Source organism: Malurus melanocephalus, unplaced genomic scaffold, assembly GCF_030028575.1.
Source record: "Malurus melanocephalus ecotype Western Australia unplaced genomic scaffold, MMel_1.1 scaffold_50, whole genome shotgun sequence".
Lineage (NCBI taxonomy): Eukaryota > Metazoa > Chordata > Aves > Passeriformes > Maluridae > Malurus > Malurus melanocephalus.
This window is the reverse complement of record NW_026623282.1, coordinates 998,212-1,013,293: the sequence shown is the minus strand read 5'-3', so window position 1 is coordinate 1,013,293 and position 15,082 is coordinate 998,212. Positions and strand designations below refer to the sequence as shown.

General features: G+C 37.3%; 1 protein-coding gene across 1 annotated transcript in view; it reads right to left on the bottom strand.

The window, feature by feature from the left end:
- The window catches only part of SORCS2 (sortilin related VPS10 domain containing receptor 2), a 521,698-nt gene that overhangs the window by 108,484 nt on the left and 398,132 nt on the right, over positions 1 to 15,082 (bottom strand). Inside the window, exon 4 of the mRNA XM_057365256.1 lies at positions 683 to 847. Within this exon, the coding sequence (XP_057221239.1) occupies positions 683 to 847 (165 nt within the window). The remainder of the gene's footprint in view (positions 1 to 682; positions 848 to 15,082) is intronic.

Genomic DNA, 15,082 nt, shown 5'->3' with positions numbered 1-15,082 from the left:
GAGTTGAGTCAAGGCAGCTACCAGKACCAGAATGACCGTGAGTTTGCAGCTGCAAACTGTGAAAAAGGGAAGAGCTATACACCTACAGGTGCTGTGCACATTCATCAGTGCTCAGCCCAACCCCCCCAGAAAAATGGCTTTATGGTTCAACGAGAAGAAATCTGGAAGAGAGTAAAAATTTACAAACATGTACAGCTCCTGAATCTGAAATCTATCATAAGGGAGATAATTATCCTACATTTCTACAGTCACTGATTCCACAAATCCTATTCTGCTGTACAAGTATGTGGTTTATTTTGTATGAGTTTATTTTACATCCTGCGAACAGCCTTTGCAGGCAATATTTCAACTTCATTAASTTTCTACTGTACTATAAATTGTTTATGGTCACTTCCTAGGGAGGAGTACATTTCAGTATTATTTAACAATATTATGCAGAAGGATAAATATACCCAATATTCATATCAACTGAAAATGCCAAGATTGAAATTATGATAAACACAAATATTTGGACATGAATAAAATAAATATTTGAATAAATCTCAAAACCACTATATGATTCCCTTCTGGACAACTGGTATTTCACAAAACCCAACACTGATCAGCATACCAGAATTGCTTTATATCTTCTTAACAAAGTAATTCCTAAATTTCAAAGAAATTCTGTATCTTCAAGTCTTACCTTGCCTTCCTTGGTATAAGCAAGTACTTTATCCTCTTCTTTTGGGTGAAAAAGGAGAGTTTCCACAAAGAAAGAAATGGGTTGTTTCTGGAAAGTGGCTCCTTCATCTGTGCTTATGAAAAGGCTTTGGTCACGGTCATTATGGGATGAACTTACCAGAATTATCTGAAAGACAAAAAACCCCAATATACTTTCAGAAGACTTTTACTCTGTCAACAAAGTCACAGAAAACACAGTCTTATATTTTTGTGCAAATGTCAGGTTTTGTACAAACCTTACATATCAAGATTCTGTGGAGAGGAAGCTCTAATCATTTAAGAGATAAGGATTGCAAGTTCTTACTAATCTTCCCTGACCAAATCTGTGAATGCCTCATTCCGTAACTTCTCTTGCAATCCACACCAAATTGATGGTGCTCCTTGTCTCTGCTCAGAATGACTGTCTCAGGTTTTGGTGCTTGTAAAAGGTTCATGAGGACACATGATAGAATCTCCAGACTAACAAAAAAAAAATAATACTAGTAATTAATACTAGACTTATTTTAACATGTCCATCTAAATACATCTCTTTTTCTTGTGAGGCTACTAAATGTAAAAATAATCATTGTCATAGCATAACAATAACCGTGGAGAAGGAACTTCTTTATAATATCTCWCCATTGTTTCACCATTCCTCTCTTTCTGACATATTTTGAATAAAAGGCAATTCTCTTTGATGCAGAAAAATATGCCAATAAATTATTTGCATTTTCTTCTCAGGTACAAACAATGCCTTGACTCAAGGTAATACCTTGAGCTGTCTTCTCATATGACCTCTACGTTGGGTTTTCAGCAACAAAGAAATTCTCCCCACATAATTTAGTCAGAATTTCACTCTTTCCATCTTCTTTACCTTTTGCAGTTGGTCAACACGTTATAGCATGGCTCTAAAACTGCCATGTGATACCCAATTTTGATTATCTTTTCAGATCAAAAGGGTCCAGTTGGCACTCAAAAAAATGCCTTTATCAACAGATAGCCTGCAAACAAACTAGATTTTCAAAGTCCAGCTGGGCTCTCTCTAGCTCACACTTGAAAAAACAATTTGAAAAAAAAAATCCTGAATTCAAAATGTATTTAGAATATTCAGCAAATGGTGCAGAAAACACCACAGAATACTGATCACTGTGATACAKTGACTGTAAATTGCTTACAGAGATAAATAGCAATGAGTTATGCAAACAGAATTACAATAATGTGAAAGCAGAAAAATAAAGAGATGAACAAAAACCATATAATTTTTATGCAGTCACTTTTTTAGAGTAGAGCTGAAGTCAAAATTTTGAAATTTCTAATGAATTATATAGATGTGACAGCTGGACTGAGCTTTTACTGCAATTGGTCTTGGTGAAAAACTATAAATTCAACGCTTGTAGATGCTCCAATTTGAAATGTAACTTAAGTATATGCACTTGTACTTGAAGCACAGTGGCACTAATTTTGATGGTTTTCATAGACCTAAAATGGGACACATATTGAAGTACATTGTTGAACAAGAGAGAGAATTACAGATACTTCAGGGTTCATGGTCCAACATTGAAATCTCCCACTAAAGCATGTATTAAGGCAAATCTACTTCCATTAGCGGTGTCACTAGGTCAGTAAGAAGAGCAAAATAATAACCCATTACATTGCTATAATCTTGTATTTTTTAATGATAGAATTTACCCAAGAGCAGGAAACGTATTTTTATTGGAGAGGCTCTAAAAATGACACTTCCACAAATGCCTTCTCTTATTTCTACTGTATCCAATGGCTTTCTGTCTCTTGGGAAGTGCTTCAAACAGTGTCTGTTTAATTTATTACTATCTACACTCCATCAGTAGCTGCTGGTTGCCTAGATACAGCATTCAAAGATTCTTGTAACACACTCATTTATTAATTTTCTGCAGCAGGAATGCCATGAACGTAAAATTGAATGTGGCTGTCGTGCTGCCCTGTCTCTGTGCCTGCATTTCAAGAGGAGTGAAGAAGTGTTTATGTGCAGTGCAGAGATTCGTACTTTCCTTGCCAGACTCTCATCTATGACTTAAGCTTAAAACATCTATTTTTTCTTGGAAATAAATAAATTCAAACTATTTTCCCGCTGAGAGAGTGCTCATTCCTGTTGGTTCGTGACCAGAACATGGAGAGAAGGACCTGGTCCCCAGAAAAGGCACAATCTGAACGTGTACAGACCAGTAGTCTCTGGACTACTGCAATATGATCTTGCTCGATTTTTGGTTTGTTTCGTGGGTTTGGTTTTTTTTTTATTTTTTGGGGGGGGGGGGGTTGTTTTTTTTTTTTTTTTCTGATCCTATAAATCTCACACTTCCAAAAATATCAAAATTATGGCTTCAAAATAACAAAGGAATGAGATTTATAAAATAGGGAGGGGTTTGCACTGCTAATGAGGCTTAAATATAGGCATGTCTAAGTTCTACAATGTGGACTTAACAGCACTGAAGTCATAAGAAAAATGCTTGCTGTAATGAAATCCAAACACACTGTGTTATTTGCTAATTCTGTCCTTCAAAAATATTATGCATCTTTTAGAGTTAAATCTATTTTTAAAAAAATAGCCTAAAGGTTGTAAATTTCTAAGCATATATGGTAGAGTCCCTAACTATTGTTTTATTCACACACACATCATCATAATTCATTTAAATAAATATTTTTGAATTTCACTCCGTGTTGTGATTTATATTTCAATAGTTTAAACTGATCATTATGTGCCAGGTATACAGATTTCCTTCCCACAGCWAACACACTGGGTGCTCAGACTTGCCTGCTGGCTAACACTAGTTATTTAGGAAAATGCTCCAGAGTAAATATTGTACCCACATTAAATGCTTTCCATAAAAAGTTTTATTTGCTTTGTAAGTGGAATAAGTAGCAAGACCTTCCTGCAAGCAACTGATGAAGGGATGCAACTGGGACATACTATCTGGAGAGCCAAMTCACAGGGATGGCTGAGGGTGTTAACTTAAAATAAACAACTACTTTCTTTGAATAACTGTGTGTTCAGAAACCAGAACAGATTTTAGGCAGAGATAAATTTGAGCTTCTTTTTAACGTTTTACATATAATTTCTCCCTCCTKTGAGACTCTTCCAATATTTTTGTAGTAAATTGTAACTTTACATTATGCTGTTTATCTCAGACCCCACTACTTAATCTCCATCTCACTAAATAAACCACAATAACACGTGTATACATTCAGATTAGTCCTAAGTCTACAACTTCCAGTAGCTACACAGAGCTTTTTTTAATTAAAAAAAAAAAATCAGGGAGATAAACCACCCCACGGATTGTAAAGAAAAAGAGTAAAAATAGTATCTGTTACAGATGAACAAAGGGAAAAAGGAAAAATATCTAACAAAAATGAAAAATATTACAGCATTCCAATATATCAATGAAGYCATTCCAAAATTAAAGAAAAGCAATGCTTTTCCTTATTTCAGGGAAAGTTGGTGAGGCAGGAGTTAATAGAAAATCCAAATAAATCTGAAAATAATATMATTAAATCCATTTGTTTAATCTCTCTTTCAGGACTGATTGGCCAATATGCATGTCTAACCATTCCTGCTATGAGCAGAATCGCAATCTGAGCCCCAAAGGATAAAAAGATTCTGATGGYTTAGGCCACAGTCCTTTGCATATCAGACTTTTTCTTCCACTGTTACCATGAAGATTTGGAATAATCATAGTGATTACTCGGGAGTCTTAACTGTAGATTTGGCAGCAATTCAAAGCTATGCTGCAATTTCAAGTGGCAATAAACAGAGGATATTAACATGCATCATTTGCACTGTGTCTGAAATATAACCCACTCCCCTCAGTTTAGGTCCAATCAAAATTTAAACTCAAGACAAATTTGATCTTAATCAGCACTTTCTCAAAACCAGGCAATTTTCTAACATTACAATCGTGCTGTCTCTTTCAGCTTCAGCAACTGATCTTAATTTTAATTGTAGCTTTTATTTTCCTTTCTATTTTCCTAGTATTACAAACGAAAAATTAAAAAATAAAAATATCCATGACGAATAAATTTTCACACTCACAGCATCTGACTTGCTATAGGAGATTTCTGCAGTAAGTGGTGAGATGAGACACACTAATTTTTMATTTTATAATCCTCCATAAGGTCAGAAATCAAGACACCCCTCAGCACTCTGTACTGTCCCTGAAGGAAGAAATGAAAAAAATATAGAAACTCTTCATTTAAGCTTAAAGCAGAGAAGCACTGACAAGCCAAGTATGGTCAGGCAGAACCTACGCTTCCTCAGCCACCTTCAGTAGGCTGAGCTGCCACTGGGCAGAGGATTCAGTTCTGGGGATACAATCCTAAAGAATGCTGGACCCACTCCAGAAAAAAAAAACAAAAAAAAAACCAAAAAAAAACAACCAAACAAACAAAAAAACCCCCTTAATGATGAGAACTTATGGGCCATCCCCACTGAAGTCAAATAATTTCACAGAATACTTCCAGGGAGGGGTCATCAACAACTTCTCTGAACAACAATCTTTCCATCATCTCACCACTCTCACAGTAAAGAATTTCTTTCTAATATCCAATCTAAACSTACCCTCCTTCACCTCAAAGCCATTAAGAACATGCAGTTCTAATGCYTAGGTGAAGGTTCTTAGCTAAACTGGAAACAAGGCTGCTGGGCATAGGGCATCACCTGGTGACATCACCACAGACACCTCTATGCCTCCACAAGTTCTGGAGGGAATGGTCTTTATGCCAGTACTGCCAGACTCAGGGCAAGATTCACTGAGCTTTACATCCTTAACATTTTTCAGATTAAGTAACTCCTCTATTTTTCTCAGGTTTACTATTTATATTATTCATATACTATTCATATTATTTATATATTAATATTTACACATGGCTGATACAGAGATTACTAAAGCTACTGGTCCCACTTATAAGAAGCTGCTTCTCAGGCAGCATTCATAAAAACCACAAAGTGGACTGCAAGGGGTTATGATTTTTATCTTGGATGGTATGAGAGACCTGATARCTCAAGAGTGGCTAAGTGAGAGTGAAATATGGTCCTTTTACTCTCAGAGGGGTGAAAAACAATATCTAAAGAATCAACCCACGGTAATTCCAAGCAGAGAGTGAAATAAAATGTCTCCCAGATAGCAGTTTAATCTTGTAGATTTTCCCTGGAAGTTGCATTACAAAATCACTCCTCACACATATTAGTTATAAGTGGATCTAATAAGTCAGCCTGTGTGTCCAACTGAATTGCATGGAATAYATATAGAAATGAATTTACATACACCCCAGAACAGTATTTTACTTTTTATGTTAAGCTTCCYCTAGATTTCTTATTTTCTCTTGAAGAATCCCTTTTAAGCTGTCACACAGAAGAATTTTAGAACAGCAAATAGTCTCTAGGAGAACCACCATAAGGGAAGGGAAAGTGGGAATATTAAGGATGATTCCTGAGACTTATTTGCTACACAGATCACATAATCTCAGGACACAATCAAAGGCCATCTGCAGCAATCCTGGTGGGGCTAATGGAAAGCATGTATCACTGGTTCTTCTCCCCTGCATTGTGGWCAGCTCATTAATCATTTGGAATATCACAACTGAAGCTGCAGTATTTTTAATCTAGTACCAGCAACATATTAGGCAATTTAGGATGTGGAATGAATATTTAGAGATCAGGATCTTAAAATAAGCTGGTTAGCAACTGGAGCAGTCAGTCACAGGTAAGATATACAGAAGAGGGAATGAACATCAGAGTTAGCACCCAAACAGAAAGATGTGTTCAGAGCAACTGGGCAGAGCACAGTTGGCTTACACTGCCCCTAGGCAAGCCTGAAATAATATAATCTGACCATAAAAGAAAATAATTTTGAAATAGTTGGCTTTCCTTTAGATTCACTGTAGTGAAATCAAGTTTAAGGGTGCTTACATACCCTAATAWTGAACACCCACAGTGAGGTAGCTACAGAAGGTCTGACTGATGTTGATGAACAGACTGAAAATCCTGTCCTTGCTCTTGTTGGTAACCTGTATCTACCTAAATCAGCCAGAACTTTTGAACTGACCACCTCGAAGGGGTCGATAATGCCAAATCTCTAGGAAATACCAATTCCAGCTCAATTCATCAGTCTCCTCACTTGGAGAMGGGAAGGATACACAAGTTGATCATTTACCAAGTCCTCCACAGAGACAAATCTCATRCATCAATAACCTTCCATAACCAAAACATCATTGCCACTTGACTACCATGGCAGGCCAAATTTTCATGAGAAATGCTCTCTTMAAAAACATTTCAGAGCAATAATTCATGCTGCTAGCCTGAGAATTCTGGTATGAATTAAGCAAATTAGAGATTCCTGCAATACACTGAGCAAGGCATGAATATGCCAAAGGCCTTTAAACAGGAGAAACATTTGATCTTTCTGCAAAGTCCAATGATAGCCTGGATATTGCAAATGCTTCAGCAAAAGTGATAATTTAATTACCCCTTGTACATTCCTACATACAAAATGAGCAAAACTTAATGTTGAGATGCTTTGAGAGGTGGTCCCCATATTGGTTTGTTCACATACTCAACTSGTTTGGTTTAAAACTCTGCACCTCAGTATACCAAGARCTAAATCAGATGGTCTTTTCCAGTATGCTCTAAATCAGCAGTTTGAGTTGGGAATAGCACTGGGRAAGGCATAGTGCCAATTCTTGTCACAGCAGGGGAATGTTCCCTAACCTGGTTTTATATTGCCCATAAAATAAGAACATTTTCTGTGTCTCAGAGAAAAATAAAGGAGTTGCATTAAAAGCAGAATGGGGCAAGTTCCATTCTTTTCCAGCAAGATTTCCACAAACATTAGTGTTTACCAGACAAAGCAGGCACACGTTGATCTTTTTAGCTTAGGCATTCACAGACTAATCTAATTYAATAAGTTATTTTGTGGACCTCCAGCTAAACTGCAAATATTTTCTGCCTGAACACATCACAGAGCAAAAATATAAAACAATGCTTTCCAAACAGGATAATGGATGCACAACAAATGACTGCATATGTGATTTGATCTAAATTAATGAAGAAACAGCTGAAACAGCTCAAACARTTCCTAGCCACTAGCCATTAATTTATCAACAGTAAAATCTGCACTAAGCTCAAAGAGAAATTAAATGGATGGCAATTAGTGACAGGGAAAAAACCTGAAGCAAAAAAAGACAATTGTGGTGGCTAAAATTATCACTCAGGGCTGATCACAATCTCATAATCTAGTGTAACAGATAAACGCTTTTCTGTCTTAAAAATATTAAAGGTATGCTTTTTGCTTCTTTATTACAAATCTCAGCTCTGTTATAAGACTGTATAAGAATTTTCTGGGRAGACTGTAAAAAGGAGCTCTCAAAACATTACTCCAGGGAAGCTCACTTCGCACAATTTTTCCCCTCCAATACCAAATACTTATCAGGTGTTTTAACAGGCAAAGGCCTTCCCATAATGAGCCCTGATGCGTCAACGTCAAGCAATCTATTCATCTCTCTCCCTTTTATGGAGCACTTCTTATGGAGATCAAGGCATTTCATGACTCTGTTACAAGTYATAAAGAATAAGTAGCATTTTCCAAACTTGTAGGTAAGAAGCCTGTGTGTATATGAGTGTATATACACATTTGCAAACACACACAAGGTCGAGCAAACAGATGGACCCCCTCCAAAGCTGCTGAAGCAGCTGACTCTGATCACTGAGAACTTTGAAGGCTTTAGTGATTGGGAGAAGTTCCTGAAAACTGCAAAACAATAAACATTATGCCTGTCTTAGCATCATCTACAAAGTGTTTCAGATGTCTCACACATGTCTCACATGCATTTTGTTTTTGTCCATTTCCATATCTAAAGGGGTAGCTGGCACTAAGAAATGAGTTGTTCAAGTCCTCATCCTTCAGGAAGTGCCTGATTCCTTGTGAGAAGCATAAGCACTCTCCTGAAAGGAGGTCTGGGTATAGTTAAAGATTGAACAGGTCTTCTCTCCTAGACCACAGGGAAAACACAAACCTGGGGGAAAGAGCTGCTCTGAGCAAGTCTTTCATACTTAAGTCACAACAGATTATGTGGTTTTGAAGGAGAAAATGGAAGAGAGAGAAAAAAGGGAGACAGAGAAGCAGAGGCAAGTGCTGGAAAAACAGTAATTATTTTTCACTTGAATTTGGCCATATCTCTATTATGTAGGCTACAAAGCTTAATTATAAAAGCYCTTGCTATTGAAATATTTCCCCTTATCTTTGATATCCAGCCCAAATGGACTGGAAAAAAAACCTTGAAAAGCAGAAAGAAAATGTCTTTTAAAGTAATTTTGGTCCCATTAGGGTGAATCTCATTAATAGAAAAAGGACTTCACTGAAGAATAGAGCTTTTATATTCAGAAGTATACAGTACTGCTGTGCCTGATTCCACCAGCACTGCAGATAATAAACCTTTCTCCATTGGGGCTTAGATTTTTGCAGTTGTAAAGCACCCATTCGGTATTAATGTAGGGTTTTAGTAAATACACGTACCTGGTTGTCATTGTCCCAGTTTTCTCTGGGAGTGGTGATGATTGGAGCTTTTGGAAGATGATGTCTAAAATATTTTTTTCTACTGAAAAGCACAATAATTGAAATGTATTTCAGAAAACTTACATCAGATTTACCAGTATGATTGCTAGGGCCCATGAAGGAGTTAGGGGGAGAGGTTTGTTCCCTCTGGGGCTGCTCCACCTTATGCACATTGATGGAAAATATTTGTTGGGCCAGAGATACTGTCTTTTTTGATTCGTTGTCAGAGCACTCATACGCTGTCATTGCAGGAACAATTCCTGGTCTCTTCTCAGCTGAATGCTGTTATTACTAAACCTGAGGCAATTCTGTACATATCCTCACATAAATGAGAGAGAAGAGGCTGCACATCACCCAATCCAACTCAGAAACAGAAATAACACGCTCTTGCTCATTTGCTACATTGAAAAAATTCAGGGGCAAGTGTTATGTTTCTGTCTTTGATCCTGAGAACGTTATTTTGACTCTTTTCCAATACATTTTAATGAACAGTTGAAAAGTAAATACAAACATTAATAAATGAGTGCACAAAATTTCTACTAATACCCTTTTCTGTTTTACTAACATTTAATCCTCCTTAAAAGTTTATAATTAAACTAGGCATTTGGTTTTTTGTTTGTTATTTAAGGTTTTTTTAAACATAATATTTTACTGGARATGGGAAGTTAAGGAGCTTGGCTCCTGGCAGTGTGTTTAGAGAAAGCAGCTAGGAATATTTCAGGAGCTTTCTCTCTTGCCAAGAACATTGCTAGAGATTCAGCTATAAATTATAGCTGATATAGAAAAAGAAAATCCAAGCAATATTGTTATTTTCCTTTCTAAGAGAAGCAGCCACACAGAGCTCTAAGAGCATGAGACCGAGGTTAGTCTTGGAGTTCCAATTCTGTTCCCAGCCAGATGGAACTCTGCAAACTGACCATTTTGCAGACCCTGGGACTGATGCCATCTAAAGCAGAATCCAAACAGAACATCAGCCTTATCACTGCTTTGGCAAGATTTTTCAGTGGTTCTTGAGGCTGTAGCATGAGTGTCTTCTGAAACTTTACATTTATCATAATTTCTCTGCATTTTCCATCAATACCAACAAGACAGGAATAAATACGTGTCCTTCAAGTCATGTTAAAAGGCAGACTCCTGCAGTGTGTGGAAGACATTTCCCAACACAGCTGATGAGGAGACAGCTAGGGAAGGTGTCTTGTTGGATCTCCTTTTTTAGTAACAGAGAAAGACTGCTGTGATCACAAAATCATAAGTTTGCAGTTTGTGGAGAAGCATTTATGACACTTGGAAGAAAGCTGTCCTTTGGAAGAAGGGGCAGGCAATTCAGGAGGACAACAAGGACATCATTGGGTTATGCATAGAGAAAATTTGACAGGCCAAAGCCCAGACAGAACTTAATCTGGCTAATGTTATAAAATAAAATAAAAAAAGTTCTTTGGTTTTGGTGGCTTTTTTTAATGTGTTTTGGGTTGGGGTCTTTTGTGGGTTTCTGTTTGTTTTTTGGTTGGTTTGTTTGTTTGTTTGGGGATTTGTGTTTTTTGTTTTGTTTTGTTTTTTTTTTTGCTTTTGTTTGGCATTTTTTTGTTGTGGTTGTTGGGTTTCTTTCCTGTTGGCATTAGCCCTGTAAATGACGCTGTATTTTCTTATGCTTATAAAATCCCTYCCAGTATAACTGTCCAGGACATCTTGTTTCACCTCTTATGCTTTAATCCTGGACTGTGGGCCACTGACAAAAAATGCAAGAATACTTACCGACTTTTTATTGATTTTATTTGAGATAATACTCCTAAAAAACTTGTAAGCACCATCAAATCACCATAATACAACAMAACTAACTGGATGGACGCCAGTGTGAGCTAGCCATAAAGGATGAGACATAAAAAATGAAACACTGGGATATATAAAGAGCCCCTTTCACATAATTAAAAGTTAATTAAAACYTCTCAGTATAATCTATATCCAGGAAAAAAAGGCCTTTTGTCATTTCTTCAAGTGACTTTCCTGAAAGAAGCACTCAKCTGAGACTGCAGCCCATTCCATAAAAGTAAATAGAGATCACAAAATAATCAACAGCCTGTCCCAGGTGGCATGCTAATTTACTAACAGTTCTTGATAATTTATTGCAAGTTAAAGAGTTCAGTGACAGGAAGGGAAAAAAAGGAGGGGGAAAAACCCTTATTTTTTCTCTTGCCTGACAGTGTCTCACACTGAAATCTACCTCGCTTCATCAGCTTGCTCCTGGGCATTTCTTTGAGAGAATTAATAAGCAGACAAGAAAAAAGTTTGCAGAGAAATAGACTATAACTTATTTATTGTTACTGAAAATGAAAGGGCTTATAGAACTCAAAAGATATCAAAGATGACATATGTACAAAAAAAMCCCACACACAAAAAAATCCCAACCCATCTAAAAATGAAACAAAAAAAAACCCCACCCAACTAAGCTCCCCCAAAAAACAAGAGAAAATATAAGCCTCATTCAAGAAGAAAGATTTCCCAGGTGGATGGCTAGTCCTCCCAAATTGCCTCCCAACCGTTATTCATGGTCTGTGAAATAATTTGCCTTTGATAACTAAACAAGATATTGTATGTTTATACAGAGGATCCTAAATCCAAACGTYTCAGAAAAAATATCAAAAATTCCTCCGAGTTTTAATGGTATAAATCCAGGTGGTGATTTGGCATGCAGAAATAATACTGATGTTAGGATTCATAAACAAAGCAGCAAGAAGACCACACCATCTAAAATGTGCTCAGCATGCCTGTGGTCCTAGSCAGGTTTTCAAAGGGCTTCAGCACATCCATTTCTCTGTCAGCCTGATTGCAGCTTGCCCAGGGCAAGACTGTCTCCCTGCTTCACATCTGGACAGTGCCGAGCTCAATCATACCTTTGCCTGTAGGTGCAATAATGATAGAAGTAAATAAATACAGCTGCAAAAACCAGGCTGGTCACACCAGTGCTAAGAACAGCTGAGTGATTTTTTTAACCTTTTTTTTTTTTAACCCCAAAGGAGACCTTGGTGATTTTTTAAAGAAACAACAATTATTTATGGCCAATTAATTCAAATGAGCTACACACTGCTCTCATTTCTGCTGTCATATTCAGAAAGCAGCTCCACTAATTTCTTCACTGTACTACTGTTGATATAATAGTGGTGTGATTTGCAAACTGCTTAGCATCAGAAATTCCCAACTGCAGCATCTTTTATGCTTTCCACAATTTTCAGAGAATTTAAATCTATKCCTACAGAGAAGCTGGGTCTGTTAGCCTCCTATTCTGAGCATCTTTTCCAAAGTTTATCACYAGGAAGAGTTTTCAGTGTCCTGGAGCTACGAATGTGACTTTACAAACAACCATGGCTGTGGGTATTAATGAAAGGCTCGCTGTGATTTGTGCTGTTATAGTAGCTGCAGACAAGGAGAAAGAGAGTAAAAGAGAACAACACAGGTTCATGCCCCAACAACCTGAAGTGGCACCATGCTAACAGACAATAATCACTGCAAGCAATTGAGAAGCTGAACTGTTCACCTGGAAAACATGCTGTGACTGAGAAATGTCAGATTGCCAGCAGCTAGTTGAAACAGGATGAAACAAGAAGTTTGGAGGGGCCTATATAATTTCTGAGGAATGTTAAATCCTTGCAAACKCTTAACAACAACATACCCAACCTGTCAAACCTCAGGTATGACCTGTTCATCTGGTTCCCATCTCTCTCTCAGTGACATCGAGGGACTGTCAGGTCCCTCTGCTGAAGAGTGCATAGGATTGTACAGAAATCCAACCAGGTGGTGCAGCTACAGCATGCTGCCAATATTTTTCTAATACAATTGTTGACTTTCTTATTTTTATTCAAATTTACAGTGAGTAAATATATTTAATCTTTCAGTTTTGAGAGAATTTGTGAATTCAGATTTAGGTTACAGCTTCTTATGGAGCACTGAACCCCCCTTCACTATAGATAAACACTTTGCAGGGAGTTCGGACCATGAGGTTCAACATTGTGCAAATTTGGTTTCAAACTAAAACTTGTCCGAGAATAAAGTAAYCAAACTGAAGAAAACCCCTGCCTTATGTTGAGACATTTCTAAGAAACAGACAAAAGCTAAATTTTGCAGCCTACTCCCACATTCACATTATGACTTGTTAACCAGAGGTTGGGTATCTCTGGCTTCTACCAGTAAAATGAATATGAACAGTCTTTACATGTCTGCAAGGCTTTGGAAACATTCAAAATGTTGGAAAATGCATTTCAAGTTATATTGTCATTAGTGCCCAAGATTTACCATACTCAGGGTGGGAATTTATATATTTTGTTCCTCCGACCCCCAGGTACTTGAATTTTTCTCTTCATTATTCATGTTCTAAGTAGAACTGCAAGTTGACAAACTATCAGAGAAGGAGAAGGAGAAGAAGGAAGAAGGGARGAGAAGAAGAAAGAAGAAAGAAGGAAGAAGGAGGAAGGAAAAAGGAAGAAGGAGAAAGAACAGTGTAGATTATAGGTAATTTAAATACGCACCTCCATCAAAAGCTGCAGTTACAGTGATTTCTTGCTGCCCTGTATTTCAGCATATCTGGGCCTCCCAGGGAAGCATTTGATCATCTGTAGTTCCCATTGTGTACCTCGATAGCACTGGGTGACCCTGAGATACCATAACTTCCCATGACAAATGGTTTGGCTTTATGTCAATATTCTGTCTGCACTTGTCTTCACAACTTAGGAACGACTTAAGATTTTTTTTTTAACTGTTCCCAAATCTGCTACTATTTTTAGTCAAAACAGTCAACTGTGACCTTTATTAATCCATAGTCACTATGCTAAACATAAGAGGAAAAACTACCTTCAAAATTTTGATGCAGGGTACTTTTTGCAATGTGGTGATGGTAAAAAACCAATTTGCTGTGGATTCTGTAATGTAATGAAAGCTGACAATGTACAATAACTTCACTGTTTTCCAAAACAGTGTTTCCCAAAGCACACTGCACTCTGCATACACAGATCACAGCAGCAAAAACCACACAGTTTTTCCTCAACARAAGATTTGTAAGAAAATTCCATGATCACAAGCCTTCCCTTTCAACACAAGACCCTAAAGCTATGCCAAATCTACTGTAGAGTCTGTGCAACCTCCCTGCTGAAGGTTACACTCTAGAAAAGGAGCAGCAAAAGAACTGCTCTAGCCATAGACCAGAGTATTATGATAAACTGCTTTAGTGGTAGTTTAAACAAGATTCACCAAGTTATGATTCTTGGAGCCCAACAAAGATGTGGCTGTGATGGACAGGCAGAAAATAAGGCATTGGAGATCCCAGGCTGTATTTGATATTCTCTCAGCAATGCACTGTGAGACTTGAGGGAATGTTTACCTCACCTCTCTGTGCTTTATAATCCCCAGCAGCACCATGTAGGGAAATGCTTATGTGCATTGCAGGATTAAATGATGGAATAAAAATATGCCTTAATATTAAGGTGTCCTTTGCTGTAGGTACTCGAGAATATTCCTACCTACACTTCTCAAAAAAACAAAACAAAACAAACCACACAGGTTTCATCCTCTGTGGGTTTCTTCTCATTTTCTCTGCCAGCTTTTAGACCACTAAATGTAAAACTGTTTTAATGCAGATCAAAATAGTAACCACCAAACAAGAAAACAACAGGTATCATGAAGAAAAATAAGTATCTGTACTATCCAAAGGAGTCTCAAAGGCAGATTTTCCATACAGTAAGTGAATCTTCTACCCATTCAACTTCATAGCTCCTTGTAGAAATGACAGAGCCAAATATGAAGACCATTAAATCTGCTGA